The sequence below is a fragment of the Nothoprocta perdicaria genome, unplaced genomic scaffold (assembly GCF_003342845.1).
Source record: "Nothoprocta perdicaria isolate Ctin4 unplaced genomic scaffold, notPer1 scaffold_63, whole genome shotgun sequence".
NCBI classification, from domain to species: Eukaryota; Metazoa; Chordata; class Aves; order Tinamiformes; family Tinamidae; genus Nothoprocta; species Nothoprocta perdicaria.
Genome location: NW_020455899.1, coordinates 12,894 through 31,133, shown reverse-complemented (window position 1 = coordinate 31,133; position 18,240 = coordinate 12,894). Strand labels below are relative to the sequence as shown.

At 39.6% G+C, this 18,240-nt stretch overlaps 1 protein-coding gene across 1 annotated transcript in view; it reads left to right on the top strand.

Moving 5' to 3' along the window:
• The window catches only part of LOC112956408 (glutamate receptor ionotropic, NMDA 3A), a gene marked incomplete at its 3' end in the record, with an annotated part of 56,299 nt that overhangs the window by 31,583 nt on the left and 6,476 nt on the right, over positions 1-18,240 (top strand). Inside the window, exon 3 of the mRNA XM_026049920.1 lies at positions 1,521-2,568. Within this exon, the coding sequence (XP_025905705.1) occupies positions 1,521-2,568 (1,048 nt within the window). The remainder of the gene's footprint in view (positions 1-1,520; positions 2,569-18,240) is intronic.

Below are 18,240 nucleotides of genomic sequence, written 5' to 3'. Positions count from 1 at the left end.
TATGATCTACATTTATGTSGAACAGTTCCCATACACAAATACTTATATGCATTTTTAAGTCTAATTCTCATTCTGAAGTGAGACACATACCTATCAATTGATTTTGACCTTACTGACTGCATTATCTTTCTCCATCACAACACACTCAACCTGGAGCCATTTCAGAGAAAGGTCACTCACAAAACCACAGTAGAAACTGTCACAACTAGTTACATAAATTTGACCTTTGCTGGGGATAATAAGTTGATATGACCTCAAGACCTATGAAGCTGGGAGATTAACTGCTTATAATTCAGCAAAACTCATCAAAAGATAATAAAACAAAAGGTGAAATCCAGACAAAAATGTGTGTGTACCTTTTCCAAATCAATTTAAGATTATTGTTTTCCACTCTAACTATTGACAAACCATTAAGACTGCTTAGAGTTTATGTTTTGCCCATTGAAACTAGAATGGCAGCTATTGTCTTTATGCCTGTATCAATACTTGCTTCCATCTAATTTCCAAGACTAATGTGACAGGTTATAGTCTACTATATCAGCWAAATAGTCCGTCTTCTGAATGCCTATTCCTGAAAAATATGTGCTTGTTTTTTTTTAATCTTATACCATATTAGCTGCAATAAAACTCAATTGTTTTTGTCAGAATCACCCTACTAAAGCTTATCTAGTATTAGTAGGAGACCRCTAGAGCCCTCAAAAATGTGTAGCACCTTCTTATTAACAGAATGAAGTTAAGCTAGCCCATATGCTTCCACCAATGGAAAAAAATCTCTTTACAACACTCTTCTTAGCATCTTGTATAATGAGTTATCACAAATTTAATTCTAGTCTGAGTGAGAACAACCACTAGGAAAGTTTACCAGCCCAATCTAAAACCCCAGTGATTTTAGAARATAATTTGTGGACATTTTAATAAACTTTTCCTCTTTAAGAATAAAAACTGTCTGTCCTGGGGCAACCATCTTTAACTGAGTTCATTTCTTCATGCTGAAATGGCTAACAGTGAATGCCAAAATTTGCATTTTGAAAACAAGATTTGTTCACTTCAAAGTGTTTGAAAGTTGTTGACAGCTCTTCAGTACCACCTCTTACATAAGCTACATCCTACTGAGAATACAGAATTTTCCTTGGAAGGATATTTCAAACATCATTACTGATACCCCATTTTTGATACATATTTAGGAAAAAAAGAAAAAGACTGCAAGTCTATTGAGTCCACCTTAGAATTAACTTATATGTTATTTATTAGGCAAATTAATAGAAAAAAAAATTACTTCTTCCAGTAAGTAAAAAGAGTATCCTTCCTAAAGAGTTTTCATTTACATTATACAAGATAAATAAGAGAGAGACATTCACAAATCATGAATTAAGTGCCTTGTTGATCATGCCATGGGAAGACTATGACATGTAAACATTCATCCAGATCTCCCACTTTCATTTTTTTCATCTCAAAACCAACCCATCCAGGTATAGCTTCAATGATCTGTTTCTGCTTACTCTACTTTCTCCTTCCAACAGGTTTTTAGCCAACACAACCTTTGAAGGACTTAGTGGCCGCATAAAGGTGAAAGGCTCTTCCATTGTCAGCTCAGAAAACAACTTCTTTATTTGGAATCTGCAGCATGACCCTGTTGGGAACCCAATGTGGACTCGTCTGGGGAGCTGGCAGGATGGAAAGATAATCATGGACTATGGGATATGGCCAGAACAGGCCCAGAGACATAAAAATCACATGCAACATCCTACTCGGCTGCACCTCAGAGTGGTAACTTTGATTGAGCATCCATTTGTCTTTACAAGAGATGTAGATGATGAAGGTCTTTGCCCAGCAGGACAGCTGTGCCTGGATCCTATGACCAATGATTCAACTGTGCTAGACAACCTATTTGAAACCCTTCAAGGAGGGAATGACACCGTGCCCATTGAGCTCAAGAAGTGCTGCTATGGCTACTGTATTGACCTGCTGGAGAAGCTAGCTGAAGATATGAACTTCGATTTTGACTTATACATTGTTGGCGATGGAAAATATGGTGCCTGGAAAAACAGCCACTGGACTGGACTAGTGGGAGACCTTCTTGCTGGGACAGCTCACATGGCAGTGACATCATTTAGCATCAATACTGCCCGCAGCCAAGTGATTGATTTCACCAGCCCTTTCTTTTCAACCAGCTTAGGCATCCTGGTGAGGACCAGAGACACAGCAGCTCCAATTGGAGCTTTTATGTGGCCGCTTCACTGGACTATGTGGCTAGGAATATTTGTGGCTCTCCATATTACAGCTGTCTTTCTCACCTTATATGAGTGGAAAAGTCCCTTTGGGATGACCCCCAAAGGAAGGAATAGAAACAAAGTTTTCTCCTTCTCTTCAGCCCTGAATGTCTGTTATGCAATTTTGTTTGGAAGAACAGCTGCCATCAAACCACCCAAGTGCTGGACTGGAAGGTTTTTAATGAATCTCTGGGCTATTTTCTGTTTGTTTTGTTTGTCCACATACACAGCCAACCTAGCTGCTGTCATGGTAGGAGAGAAGATCTAYGAAGAGCTATCTGGAATACATGACCCAAAGGTAATGCATGTCTGTTGTTATTCACTCAGAATTTTCTTCTTCTCAGTCAAAATTCTCTGCTGCAGAATTTTTGTGGTTTTCTTTTTTCTTTTTTCTTTTTTTTTTTGATATAATCAGAAAGCAGTGTGTCTGCAAAACAACAGTTGTGCTACAATTAATTATCATCTACCTATACTTTAAAATTTCAGTTAAAACATCTTTGAACAAATGTGAACGTTTCTAAATGTTAAAAAAAAAACTTCGAGGGGGGAGAGTCAAGCATTTGGGTTTACCCATTGCGTATAACAAGTGCCTTTTGTATAAAGACTAAGGTKTACGTTTTAATTCTGATATTCTTTTGGCTCTCATTGTTTGGATTGGTTTAATGATTTGGGCCATTCTGAAATCTATCCCCAAAAATCTGATTTATGAAGCTATAATCACTAACATTCTAGGTAAAATTTTGTAAGTATTCTGTGGGGTTACCAGAAAAAAAAATCACTTGAAGAAACTGATGATTTATTTTTCTTTGAAAAGGTGTATAAGTTGTTAAAATTGTCCCCCTTGACAAGAAAGACTAACTTCTACCTTCTAAAAGTTTATGTAAATTTTTCGTTCAAACTAATGAATTCATTTGAAACAGTAGATCCGTTCTGATTGCAGTATATCAGGTACTACAAACACAGAACTGAACCACTGGTCACTCATGGCTTGGGCTTAACAACATCAATGATCCAGTTGAATTAGTGGAATTAGTAGCACCTCACAGGTAGTCATAGGAAGGTTCACTGCTTCATGGAGTATGTTGGGCTAAACATTCAGGTAGCTACCAATTTATGATGTGAAATTTAGATGAAATAGACTTTATGAGAAAGAATGGCCTGCTGTAGGGTGAACTGCAGGAGGAATTTCATATGTTTCCTTCACACATCTGTTGCAGAAATCTTACCTTGTTCTATAGGAATAATGAGTGTTATATAGCTGAACACAAGCTAACTACTTTTCACACAGTACTTGATCTCTTTTCAAAAACTTCTCTAAGTTTGACAACTTCATTTTGGAAATGTTAGTTGTAGAGGTACTTGCAGTGCTTTAGTTACTTAGAATTATTTTATGYGATTTACAGATTTTATGTTCTTGTAAGATCTGCTTACCTCTTTCATTTCAGTGGTAGAGACTACCATTTCAAAACCATGGCATCAGAATGCAAAAATAATGTTTTAAATATTAATGCATTTTAAACATTCTCCTGATGCTCTGTAGACAAATATGTCCTTGTACTGTGCTTCTGAAGTTTATTCGAAGAAAAAAAGAAAAAAAAACAAAGACCAAAATAGATCAGCAACCTTCTTGAGGTGATGGAAGATACATCTAATTTCTTCAAGCATACAGTAAATCTCATTTGAGCTTGCAAGCAGTCAAGAAGGAAATGCAATCTAGATTTTTTTTTTTTCCAAGAGACCTGGTATTTAAAGTCAGTATTACACAGGAATACTTATGTTCTCTGTCTTCTGCTTAAAAAGAGAAAAGAGGAAGGCAAGGAAGGTTAGTTATACCCTAAATAAATGGTATCATCCATGCTATAAAGAGACATGTTATACCACAGTGATGCTTAATTGACCAAACAATAGCTTTTCTTAGCATTTGTTCAGTATGGCTCAGTGAAGGAATCATAGTCCGTCCATGTTGTTCAATACTTGAAAGCACAACATTTTTTTGGTAATCAAAAGAAGGTGAGCTTCATTAAAACCACTATTCACTAAGAAAATGTATTGAGGAATTAGAGGTCTCAGTTAAATTTAAAATGCATTAAGAATTTAGAATTAGAAACAATGAATTATTGAAATATCAACATGCGGAAAGGAAGAATGGCCAGTAAGGCAAGAATTATTAATCGGAGCAGAAAGAAAAAAATAGGAGGCAGAGAATTAAGTTCTTGAAATAGGTCTTGATTTTGGAGGGACCTATATTTGATTTTTTTGTGTTATGCTTCCACAGTACCTTAACAAAAGAGCCAAACTTCTGTGTTGTCCATCAAAGCTGGCTGCCCCATTTATTCATTGTTCATCCCAAAATATCTATCTGACAGTGCTGAGAATAATAAAATATTTCATCTATTTTTCTGTTGCTTCCAGCCCTTCTCACCACATTCTGAACTAAAGGATCTGCATTCAGTTTCACCACAGGATGAGGCAAGCAAGATCATCAAGTACAGTCTCCCGAGGAAGCTCACATCACAAAGGCAGAGAGTCCTGGCAATTTGCCTGACTTATAAAGTCCCAGAAAAGTACCATTCTGCTCATATTCTAGGTGACTTTTTTAAATAGGAACTGCAATGTATACACAGGCAGCAAGTTACAGAAGTAATAAAGCAATGATCTGACACCTTAAAATCCTACTTTTATAARCAAAAGGACACTTACGGGTCTCAGCATTTTTTACTTCCTCTCTTTTTTAGTCTTTTGTGTCTTCCTTCTCATTTTAACCATGAGCTCTTCCCAGTGGAACACGGCCTTTGGGAAGGGAACACTCATTCAAGCATATTCAGAGTGCTGTTTAAGCACAAGAGGATAGCTACAGCCTGAATGTGATGTTTACTCACATAAAAGTTTCAGCAGTGCCCTAATTCCCTCAGCTGAAGTGGCAGATAAGTTTCACAGCTTGTTTGCAGGTAGGGGAAAAGCATTGTGTGTGGATTATGTGGATTATCTTATATTCCTTACATCCCTTCTCTTTTCTGAATCCCAGAAGTTTATTTTAATTCTTCACCTAATGTCACATCTTTTGATGCACAAAAAAAATAAATCTATTCCTCTTAGTCAGACTGTTTGACAGAATAGCTTTTTCTCCATGTCAGTAATTCAACCTYCAAGCATGCCCACCAGCATACTGCYTTTGAACTGATCTGGTGATTTGTTCTACCAACTTCTAGTGGACTCTAGGACAGCTGTCGTGGATCCTGACATCTCCCAAACCTTGTTTATTTTACAGATCCTTAGTACCCTGAAGATTTTACAATGTTCAGCCATATTTTGGAAAACTGCTATCCTTGAAAAAAGTGCTTCATATCCTTCATGAATCCTGATGCCTATTTTAATGGCGGCAAGACTAACTTGTAATAAACAACTCCTCAAAACAGAGCTGGTGCTAGAGAAGCATTTAGGTGCTCAAATGTAGTCGGGTAAGCCCAAAATAGCTGGCCACCACTGTCCTTCTCTTCATTAACTGGTGGTGGTGGCACCTRCACAGCAGCAGATTGAGCACACAGCGATGTAGGCACAGACTGAGGAGAGAAGGGCCATGCTGGAAGGCAAGAGACTCCAGGTACAAAAAGGAGAATAAACTATCATTCTGCATCAGAGTCATGTACTTTTATGGCTCTTTTAGGCAGTATTGTGACAGATCTCTGTGTTTTATTGTTTAGTACACAATGTGTTTTCCATTAAGTGATACCATCTGTGTGTAAATGATATAGGCCTTGGTCCCACAGAATGGAAAAAATAAGAATTTGTTCTAAATTACATATGTAGTCCCACTGCTTACCCTTGGCCTAAAGTCTGCCATCTAAGGCATTGATCTAGTGAAACTCTTCATTATTACTTTCAAAAAAAAAAAAAAAATCTTTGGAAAGCAGGGGCTCTTCTTTCAGGTTTCTCATGGAAGATGAAGCAGAAAAAAATGGGACTTATTGATTAGGCCACATTATTTGAGGTAAAGCAACTGTGGAAGCCCAAAGGACAGAGAATACAATTCAATTAGAAAGAAAATAGCATACAACAGCAGGAACCAAAGAACTGGACAGATCTTCCAGTAGATGGTCCAATACCTGGCCTTTCTTTCTGCTGAATGAGTAATTTTTTCAACATAATGAGCTTTTCAAGTGAAAAATCTTACATCATCACTGCTGTGGCAACTGTCAGCTTTTCTTTGCCRTGTTTAGGATCTGCTTTAGCATCTGTGTGTGTTAATGTACTATGTTTATATTTTGATTTGTTTAGATCACTTGCCCTTCAAAACATCCCTTGAGACTGGCAAAAGCAAATACTGATGCTACTRAAATCCATTTAATGAAAAGAGCTAGGCCTATGAATCCTGTCATTAGCAATTTCACTGCATTACAACACCAGATTGTACCTGTCTCCAACGGGTGCCTTTACAAATCATTTACGTATGATTTGCTCACTCTAGTATACTTTTATGGTTGTTTGAGAGAGTTAGGAATGTTTAACAGTGATTCTCCTGTCTAAAACAATTATTTCAGTGTGACATCACTTAAGTTATTCCCAATTAGTGCCTACTTCTCACGATCACACAAAATGGTGCAGGAGCATGGCTGGCATCATGGAAGTGTCTACAAACACTACAGACATCCACAGTCACCTGGTGAGCCCTGTTCCAAAAATCCTTTCAACAACTTTGACATGCTTTGGATTTCATCCTCAGAAGTCTTCTATTTTCTGTTGAAAATCTTTTCTACCCCACTCTTCAATATGCCATCAGAATTCTTCTTGCTGTCCATGCGTTCAATTGCAAAACTAATGGGCTGAGTAATCAAAGCAAAATGCTTCTAACTGGGATTTTGTTGTTTAGGATTTAAATTCTTATAATCACCCATACATGTATTTCTTTAAAATTAAATCATTAAAATAAAATAAATTATTTAATATCTCTTTTTTTTTAAAAAAAAAAAAAGTGATGCTGCAAAATTTTACTTCTGATTTATGAAAATATCAGTTAATTTAGGGGCTTTATGGCTATGATTATATCAATTAAAGACTTCCTATTTCGTAGTATTAAAACCTTACAAGAATATCAACGGGCAGATAAGTGCAGATCAGCTTCAGCAACACCAAATCACAAAAAAGGAAAGGTCAAATCTGCTCATTGGCCTTTTTCATAGTCAGAAGCATGTTCCAAATACCACTGAGTTTAATAAGATTTCCTCTCCAGTTCAGTGGGCTTTGGACTGCAACCCTAACTGTTGAGTGTTTATTGATAAATTTGCCTCCTGAAAAAAAGGGAAGCGTTTTAAAAATAACAATAAAGAAAAAGCTTTCAAAGTTAAAATGGTAGCTCTTTGTGTTTCATGCCATGGTCTATCAGTGCAATAAGCTTTGATGAATCGTATAATAGACAATTATATGTATTTTATAATTTATTATTATATACTGTCTTCAATTTAATAGTATGTACCATTATATTGTGTTTCAAAAACCAAGCAACAAACACGAAGAGGTTAAGAGGAATCTTCTAAGAGCTCCCTGGGGTTTTGCAACTCTATATAGGACTGCAGGATTCTTTTTGTTACACTTACAAAGTTGGCTGCTATATCTATGGTCAGATTTGTCTGTCTGACTTCATTGGATACAGGATGGTCATGACTCACATCATCCCAGCCTGCTAATTAGTATATGGTGCTTTTCTGAGTTTTAAGGAGTTAGTGAAGCATTTGAATTTAAGAGAACTTCAATCTCAAATAGACGGTGAAAAAAAAAAAAGAGAAATTAAACATTAAACTGAATTGGCAGAATAAAAACCAATATTTGCAACTTACAAAGGTGAAAATGTTACTTTTTTAGGTTCCCCATCACCTCATTATGGGACTTTCCTTTAAAGTTATGGTGTTGTAGGCTCAGAATCTAACTAGTTTGTATTTTTATTATGCTGATACTGATATTATCACTGTTCACTGTATACCAAATATAAATTCCTTCTTCACTGAGATGCAAGTTTTATATCTTCTTGCCAACATTCATGCCTTTGGTATTATTGCATCACTACCCTCTCCTGTTCCGGGTCTTAATCTACAAGAAATGGCTTGTACTGTCACCTACTCCCCTAGCAGCTCTTTATCCTACAACACTAATTGTTTGATCTGAAGCGTGTAGAAACAGGGATGGGAGGGAAGAAATCTTGTTCTCTTCATTGCACTTGGTGTAGGTCATGCAGGTTGTTCTTTCTGCACCAGAAGGAATTAATGTCTTTTAATATTTTTCCAGCTGTCTCCAAATCTGTTTTTTTTTTCTTTTTCACTCTTGCATGCAGTACACCTGTATGTCATGCCATTAAAAATGACCACCAGAAATAGCAACTGCATCATAGATGGAGGTCAGTCTTGCAAGAAGTAATGCAAGTACAAAATATGAGGAGAGGTGCTGGTGGAGTAAATGGCAAAGAGGAACAGGTAGAGGAGAACATGAATAATGTTGATCTTATCCTCTGACATATGGAAGATCATTATAGAGGTGACTTAGTAGCATTAAGGAAATTATTTTTGTTCACAAAGGTCATAGCTATATTTTGATCAACAAACACGCACCTGGATACTAGCCTGGCTCAGCTTTCTGATGATTCAAGCTCTCAGTGAGCTCCACGCTGCAGGAGTTCAGGATGCAAAGGGGTCTCTGGAACAACAAAGTTCTCGTTGAGTATGATAAGATCTGACCGTATACCAGGTATAGACATATAGATGAGTCCATTATTTAAACTTTATGCTTAACGTTATTCACTGTGTTTAAAATTAGTTCCAGAAGTGCACAAATAACTTTTAGTTACAAGGTTATATCTATCAGCGCTAAGGAACACTGGTGCAAAGTCGTTATCATTCAACATCGTTTGATGCTTTTCAAGCAAAAGCTAGTATAGCAGATAACATATTTGAGAAATTAGGATTGTGCTGATGTAAAGTTCCACAGTCTGCAATTACAGAGCTCTAATATCCCTAAGGACAGCCAGCTAATCTCATTATTTTCACCCTAGTAAATAGTGACCTATTTGCAAAATGAAACTGATGTCTCTTCGTTTCCTGGAAAACACAGCACTATCCTTGCTTCACAAGTTCAGACAAAGCTACCCCAGAGGATTGCGCTTAGAGATTCCCCTGATACCTGGTTCTCTACTGGTACAAACTACCTCCTTCCCCTGATAAATTCTGTCATCTTCAGAACGAGAAAAATGGCCAGGATCTTTAACCCCATTTGAAACCCTATTTTCTGGATACAGGTACAAGCATGGTCACTGCCTGTATCATGTATCATTTAGCTGGCAGAGACAGACAAGGAAGAAATATATGATATGGTGAGGGCCTGGCAGCACTGCCCTAATCAGCCAACAGTAGTTGAAGTCTGCAGGATATTATGAAAGGAGATTATTTCCAAACACATGATGTCTAGGATGTTACCTACATAATATGCTACCATAATGCTAGGTTTCCCTCTCTACCAGGCACTTGTTTTTAGAGAGGATTCTCCCTTGCCTTTTCTTCAGCAGACCTGAGAGCCCAGGTGGAAGCAGAAAGGGGCTGTTCAGCCAGAAATCTTCTCTGTTGTTTTGGACTTCAGCTATCTCAAAGCAGTATTAGCACTGTTTTACAGGTAGGAAGAAGAATAACACAGTAGATAAGTGACTCCATCTAGAACATTTTTATGTCTGCTTTGTGCAAAGTTACAAGCAGAACCAGTGATCTATTTCCCATTGAGAATTATGTTCCTTTATATTTCCCCCTAAATCTGCCTACTTTGCCTACAACTATTTACACTTAGCATCTTGCAGTTCTCAGCTCTGCAATCCAGCAGAATAAATCCCAGCTCAAAGGTCCCTCAGCCCACAAAACTCTTAAGTGCCATTGAAGAGAAATAAACACACCCTTACACTGCTATTCAGTTCTGCTCTTGTGGAGCTTTTTGCTTTAAGGCACTGCCCAGCAATCTAACCAACAGAGCAATCCTGATAAATTAACACTACCAGAGAGCGGTTTTACCCCTTAGCGATAAGGTTTCTGCAGCACACAGAGGAATAGAGCAGCTCTTATAATTAATTCTTAGCACTCTCACTAGAAGTGTCAATAAAAAGATTTTATGTTTTTAAACTGAGGACTAAATAACACTTTATTTTCATGTAAACTCGGGTTAGTATAATGGAAAATAAACTYCCAGGACAGCCCTGTGCATTGGTTTCCTGATTAAAACTGCTCATAGTCCTCAATACAGCTGTAAAGATCTATGACAATTTATGACCTGCCTGAGTTGGATTCAAAGTGACAAGATTTTTAACAAAGTCTGACATTATCCTGGCAAGCCAAGAGTCAGCTCCACTGACACTTCCTGAGCTAGAGAAGTGAAGGTGGACTTTCAAGTCCTACRTGTACTGGCTCCTGGAGACACTGGAAACCTTCACATCCCAGTCCTGGGAATACATCGGTTAGTTTCTGTTTGGTTGTGAATTTTCATCTTTTAAAATTTGAAATTCATGCATTTCTCTATGAATAATTTTCCTTTCTTTCATCTCCCTGCCCACCCCATAAATATTCACAAGAGTCAGTTTTCAAAAACTGATACAGATAAATCGGTGAAAGCTCTTGAACAGAGGTCTACAATGTTGTTTTTTGTTTTGTTTTAGTTTGTTGTCACCTGAAACTAAGTTCTGATTAGTAAATTTATTTCTTTTATTATTGGATCAGGACAAATCTATAGCTAGAGAACCACTTTAATGTATTAGCTGTATAAGGCAAGATAAAATACTATTGCTTCATTTGCCAAAAATGGAAGTTCTTTTGCAAAACAGCAGATCCCTAAAATCTGCTTCACAGCTGAGCCAACTACTTAATGCCACTACCCTCTGGAGATTAACAATTGAAAGTGAACATTTGTGCAAGGTTCTGCAGCAACTGACAGAAACTGTTTTGTCATTAATAGCGATTYCTGCTCCTATATGAGTGGTCCATTAAGCACTACACTTGGTGTTATATTAGATAACAATTATTATTATGCAGTGAGGCTACAGAAATCTTTCCATAATATTTTTTTTCCTTGGAGTTGCTGGAAAAGTTAGGAAAGTTATTTTGGCCACTTTTTATATCTCCTTTTTATGATCTATTAGAATTAAAAAGCAGTATTGTAGATGGCGGTAAAAGCTGAACACTTGTTAATGCTGCAGGAGACACTGCAGGATGCAGTCACTGCTACTTCAGCTTCACTGAAAGGTAGCCCTTTTCGCATTTCCATCATCAAATAATTCATGGAAACAAAGGGTCATGTATTTTTGGAATGCAAAGGCTAACTGAGTGAATGATGAAATCATTTTAATGATTTGAGTAGCAGATTAGAAATCAAGTTTCATAAGCATTTCGCCTCCAACCAGCTATCAAGGTGCACAAAGCACCTTTGAAGCAGATTCAGTGAGGCAGTTAATTTATCCCATCAATCACATACTGGAAAAGCATTTGCTGGACTTAAATCACTAATAGGTACATTATTCTCACTGCTTATACAAATTAGCCATAATTTCCCTTTAGCAACAGCCACTCAGTGCTGAACTTTGCTTATATCGTCATAGGCCCCTGCAAGCTCAGACTCGCATGAACAGAAAGAAGCAACACCAAACCACTTTTCAGCAGATGCCACAGCTTATTCATGCTTGAGAACAAGCAATGTCATGTGAAAACCCCACAGTGCTTCACATATTAAGTAGCTTGAGATAGCACAGTATCTCCTGCTTGAATGACTGGTTTCTGTTAAAGTTGTCAGGAATAGAGTGGAGGCATTGCATTCGTCTGTTCCATATGTATTTTTCCCCCTTCATTCACACATGCACATACAAATTCTATTTACTCTGGAGAACTGTGCAGGCAGGATACAGGTTTTCCACAAGAAATATATGATCTTCACACTGGATAGTTTTTCTTTCCATATTGTGTATCCTGCCTTTCTGGAACTCAGACTGTCTTTTCATTATATTTGTGTCTTGAAAATCTATGTTTCCCACACATTGCAAAGATACCTATGAAACCAAATGTATGTAAACCACAATAATATTGGATAAAGTAACTGAAATAAGAAGGGAAAAGTCTTCAAGCCAAATCTTCTGTTGCTGTAGCATCAAAAGTTCATAGTGAATTCTCTCCCGCTGCAAAGATTGCAAACTCCAATAGCCAACCTTCACAYTACATCAGGGCTGTCTCCTGGCAACATCTCATGGATGTATGGTTTTAAACCCTAACTTGCACAGGACATTTTTATGTATGTCTTTTCAAGTCTGATTCTAGGTGACCTCATCGTGGCTGATGTCAATAGATACAATGGTGTCAGAGTTAATACACAATGAAATCTTACCACATTACATAAAGTAGAATGTAAAATTCCTGACATTTAGGATTTTATTTTTCTGTTTTTGCTCCCGTGGTTTTATCACACTGGTATTTTCATGCATAATTGGCACCCCAAGCCATGTATTTTTGCACATGCCCAATTTTTCCCAACATCTCCTTTCCAAACTAAACACAAGTTCTCCTGTTCCCACTCAGCAGATGTTTTAACAACAGAATACAGAAAGCAAGAAGACTGATGTGAGGTGCCAAGCCAAGAGAACTGGTGGCTGCAGTACTCACTTTTGGTAGTAAGCGCCTTAAACATCATTTGTCTAATAGCACAATGTCTTATCAAGATGGCTGTAAGAAATCCCAAAGTTTTCACAGGGACCTTCAGAGAAGCTGGATGTTCAGCAGTGCTCTTGAATTTCCTTAAATGCTCAACCTCCTCTCCTCAATACTCAAGTGACCCTTTTCAAGAGATGATCATTTCACTCCCTTGGCACTTAAAGACATCCAAGTGCTTTGAATGCCTTGCTTTTCCACATTAGACTTGTTTCTGCCAATACCAGCATAACTCACACATCCTGCAGTAGATGCAGTCCTTAGAGGTCACAGGGACAGAACTGGGACCCTAAATACAGGCTGTCTATTTATTTTCAGAGCTGTTTGGTCCTTCTCTTTCAACATCATCCTGCTCTTCCCTGCAGCATTTTCTCAACCTCCCTCTGAGAGCTCCGTCTCCAACAGAAGGAGAATCCTGTCCTCTTTCCAAATATTGGTCCCTGGCCAAGATCCTTTGGTTTAAGCATTTCACTATCCTGGTTCTGCATTAGAGAAAGATAAGCACTCAGCCCCTGAAATCCCTCTGCTGTGAAGATTGTCATACCTCTTCATTTTCTCTGATGCTTACAAGAAGCTGGATCCAAATGAGAGGCTACCATGTTCTTCATTTGACTTCATGGGTAATAGCCATCTCACAATAAAACCTTTTAAAAATTTGAGTTGTACCTAAGTAGTACAACCGTTTACAATCAACATCAGTGCTGCAGAGGTAAAACTCAAATCTTCTTTGTTAATATGTAATACCTGATGCCCGATATTGGAGCTGCAGCAATGCTGTTGCTAGTGGGTAGTGCCTCCGCGCCTCTCTCTCTCTTTTTTTAATAGCTGTTAAGCACAACACTAAATAGCTTTTTAAACCCTGAGAAATACTGGCTTCTAACTACTGCAGAGATAAACTCATTCACAGGCTTTTATGTTGCCTGACTGAGCATTCTATCACTAAAACAGATATCATATTTTAATTCTGGGCCAGGAGATACAGGAGCTCAAAGGAATCCCCGGGAAAGTGATGGAGCAGCTCATCCTGGCTGCTCTCTCCAGACACATGGAGGAGAAGAAGGTGCTCAGGAGTAGCCAGCATGGATTCACCAAGGGGAAATCCTGCTTGACTAACCTGATCACCTTCTACGAAGGAATATCTAGCTGGATAGATGAGGGCAGAGCGGTGGATGTCATCTATCTGGATTTGAGCAAGGCTTTTGACACTGTCCCTCACAGCATCCTCCTGGGCAAGCTCCGAAGGTGTGGGATAGATGAGTGGATGGGGAGGTGGATTAGGAATTGGCTCGATGGCAGGGTGCAGAGAGTGGTTGTCAATGGTGCGGAGTCCAGCTGGAGGCCTGTACTTAGTGGTGTCCCCCAGGGGTCAGTTCTCGGTCCGGTCCTGTTCAACTTATTCATTAACGACCTGGATGAAGGGCTGGAGTGCTCCCTCAGCAAGTTTGCCAACGATACCAACCTGGGTGGAGTAGCTGATAGCCCTGAGGGCTGTGCTGCCATCCAGAGGGACCTGGACAGACTGGAGGACTGGGCGGCGAGAAACCTCATGAGGTTCAACAGGGGCAAGTGCAGGGTCCTGCACTTGGGGAGGAATAACCCTGGACACCAGTACAGATTAGGCGTGGACCTGCTGGAGAGCAGCCCCACAGAGAGGGACCTGGGTGTCATGGTGGACGACAAGTTGACCATGAGGCAGCAGTGTGCCTTGGTGGCCAAGAAGGCCAACGGGATCCTGGGGTGTATTAAGAAGAGCGTCTCCAGCAGGTCGAGGGAAGTGATCATCCCCCTCTACTCAGCCCTGGTGAGGCCACATCTGGAGTACTGCGTCCAGTTCTGGGCTCCCCAGTACAAGAGGGATGTGGAGCTGCTGGAGAGAGTCCAGCGCAGGGCTACCAGGATGATCAGGGGCCTGGAACATCGGCCCTATGAGCAAAGGCTGAGAGAGCTGGGCCTGTTCAGCCTGGAGAAGAGAAGGCTGAGGGGGGACCTGATCAGCGTGTATAAATACCTCAAGGGAGGCAGTGAGGAGGAGGGGGGCAGCCTCTTTTCAGTGGTGGGCAGGGATAGGACTAGAGGAAATGGCTTCAAACTGAAGCATCGGAAGTTCCACAGGAACTTAAGGAAGCATTTCTTCACTGTGAGGGTGACAAAGCACTGGAACAGGCTGCCCAGAGAGGTTGTGGAGTCTCCTTCTTTGGAGATCTTTAAAACCCGCTTGGATGCAGCCCTGTGCCACCTAGGTGACCCTGCGTGAGCAGGGGGGTTGGACTCGATGACCTCTGAGGTCCCTTCCAACCTTCGGCATTCTATGATTCTATGATTCTATGAAAGGCTATATATAAGCCCTGGGAATGACAAATGTGCCTTACATACAACTTCACTGTACTGGCACTGTTTGCAAAAATACTCTTTTTTAAGCAGGCTGTGGTTTGAAAGGCTTCAAAGTTACCATCTCCCTCTCAGTTTTCAGCAGGTGACACAGATTTGCAGCTTTCTAGGGAGGGGAGAATACTTGAGCCCTCCTGGCCAGCCCAGCCATTGGGGTCCAGCTGGAGGCTGCATTGGCTTTGGATGCCTCTTCTTGGACCTCCCACTCCAGCTGTGCCTCTTGCTGCCACTCAGTGGCCTCACCAGTTTCTCACTAACAGCTAAAGAGCTCCATGATCTGCACGGAGGTTTGATGTACTGCATGGGAAAGGATGCTTGGCAGCATGCAGAGCTAGCCAGCCTACTGGCTGAGGGCCTGTTGCGTTGAGGAGCAATGACCCTTTCTAAAAAATGACTGAATTATTTCCTTTGCTTGCAGGCCTTCAAAGGGGAGTCTGGCAGTTGGAGAAGTGAATAAGGAAGGAATTATCTACAATCATAAATATATAGAATGTTCTTTGAATTATCAAGCAGGATCCTGTAGGTCTCCTGAAGAGGATGAAAAGCCTGTCTCCAGGCCACTTCTTCTTTTGATTTCTTACAGCCATAGATATCTGAATTTGGCGTTTATCTCAGCTGTGTGCCAAGAAAGCTCATGTCACAACCTGGAGATGAATCTGCAGCTTTTAGATTCATTTATGTTTAAGCATTCTTGAATCAAATATCCAATATTTTGTATATCTTGTGCAAGACACAAGAAGTGCTGACAGCTTCCTGTGCCTGTTAGCTGCTTTGTTATTCACTTTTCGGACTGAGCAGACTTCAAATGAGAAAAAAAAAATCAAAAAAACAGTATAGTATACCCAGAAGTATTGTCTTCATGTACTAAACTGCCAAATTTTTGGCTTCTTCACAACACTTTATTCTCCAGTAATACCACTCTCATTATTATTGATTACAAAAATAAGTAATTATGTTTCCCCAAATCACCTGCTTAAAAACAAACAAAAAAAAATCCTGAATCTTCAGATTCAAATCTCTGTCTAGGTTTGACCTCCCTCAGAGCTCATTCTTTTAAGGGTTTCTTGGGAACCCTAATTATCAGCATTCTCTTATGCCTTGGAAGGAAACAGAAGTTCTTTCAACACATGTTCCTCTAGCATGTAGAAACACAAAAGAAACAGAATATGGGAGCAGAAAACATAAATATAAGAAGAGACAGATATAATAAGGCAAGACTCAGGTGAAGACTATGAAATTTAGCTAGTATAGGGAACAAATATTTGAAGTTTCCAGTGTGTCATCAAATCTTCCCAAAAGAGGACTACATAAAATAAGAAAGCAAGGCTGATAAATGAAGGATCTTGCTTCCATACTGAAATTCGTATCTGCTGCTGAAGCAAGTAACTCTTAGGAGCATTAGTAGATTAAAAAGTGAAGAAAGTGCAGCTAGTCCATTATCTGCTTTTGGCAGCATTTTGTGCTGTTAATCTGTACCACATAGCTGCAAGCAAGTATTTTCATCATTGGGATATGCAGCACTAAAATGAAACAGGTGTCACCAAATATATTGGTGACAGAATTAAGAGTCATCAAGTACAAAGTTACAGACACATCATTATGTTTAGGAGAAAGCAGAGATTACCAGAGGCAGGAAGAGCATAAGAAGGAAGGGATCACTCCATAACTTTCCCACACACATTACCAGACTTCCCTCCAGACATCTGGTGTTGGTAGAGATAGGACAATAATTCAGATGGACTTTGGGTCTAATATGTATTCTATTATCATTTGTGGTGAAATTTGACAATATACCTAACACAAAGCAAAGCCTGACCAGTCCCCAGGGACGATGCAACACAGAAAACTGCAGAGAGAGGCATGGAGCTTTCCTGCCTTCCTCACACAGTCTTAAAAATTTAGCTAGATTTAGACAGTGGTGACAGTGAGAGTGAAGGAAGTCTTCCGGCGAAGCCTTCAGATCAGATGTTGTACTGCAGTTGGCATACAAAAGCGTAAGGAGGCAGCATTGCAGTTCAGTGTTCAGAGCCAGTGATTTTTTTGGGGTCTTTCCATTGGAACTGCCAATAAATAAAACCTAAGTAATTAGTGCTATATGTGGTGACAAGTATATGGAGTGCATAGAGCCCATTCCAAGCTCATTCTCTAACCAGACCATCTTGAGTGTCTCAAGACTAGACCCAGATTCCAACTGGCAGCATTATGCTGGAAGGCTTCACAATGTATTGTTAATGCACCACTTTGTTATTTATGTCTTTGGCACTTAAACACTTCCAGGCAAGAACATTTCCCTCTGCACCCACAGTCCATCTGGCACAATATGCACTATGTCCAGATCCTCACAGAGGCACACCTTGCGCTGTGGATCCTATGGTCCTTCCAACCAGGATGCCCCACAAAACACTGCCAAGACTCCCTCCACACCTACACACTTGCTCTTACCTGTGAATCTCACCTGTGGATTGCAACATAGAACCAGGCCAGCAAAGAACAGAGTAGAAACCATGTGCTCTCCTTACAGATAAAATTTACTAGAAATATAGGATATTCCAGGGCATCAAAATACCTTCCAAAACATATTCTGACCCTTGTCAGTCTGAAGTCTGTGAGTTTGATGATGGAGTTAGCTGACCCAGTGTTTGTGTCCTAATTCTCTATTCCTGTAAAAGTTGGGGGTACTCTTTTGTTTATGGAATGGATGAGGAGAAGGGTGGGAAAGAGCTTCTGGATGTCTGGATGGCTCTGTAGAGCCCTACACGGTGTGCTATGTAGGTGATAGTGCAGGGGGCTAAGTGGAGCAGCAGACCTGTTCTGTTTCTTTTTGATCTGCACCAAGTCAGTTATTCTTATTCTTCCTCCTTTTTTGCTGCCAAGGA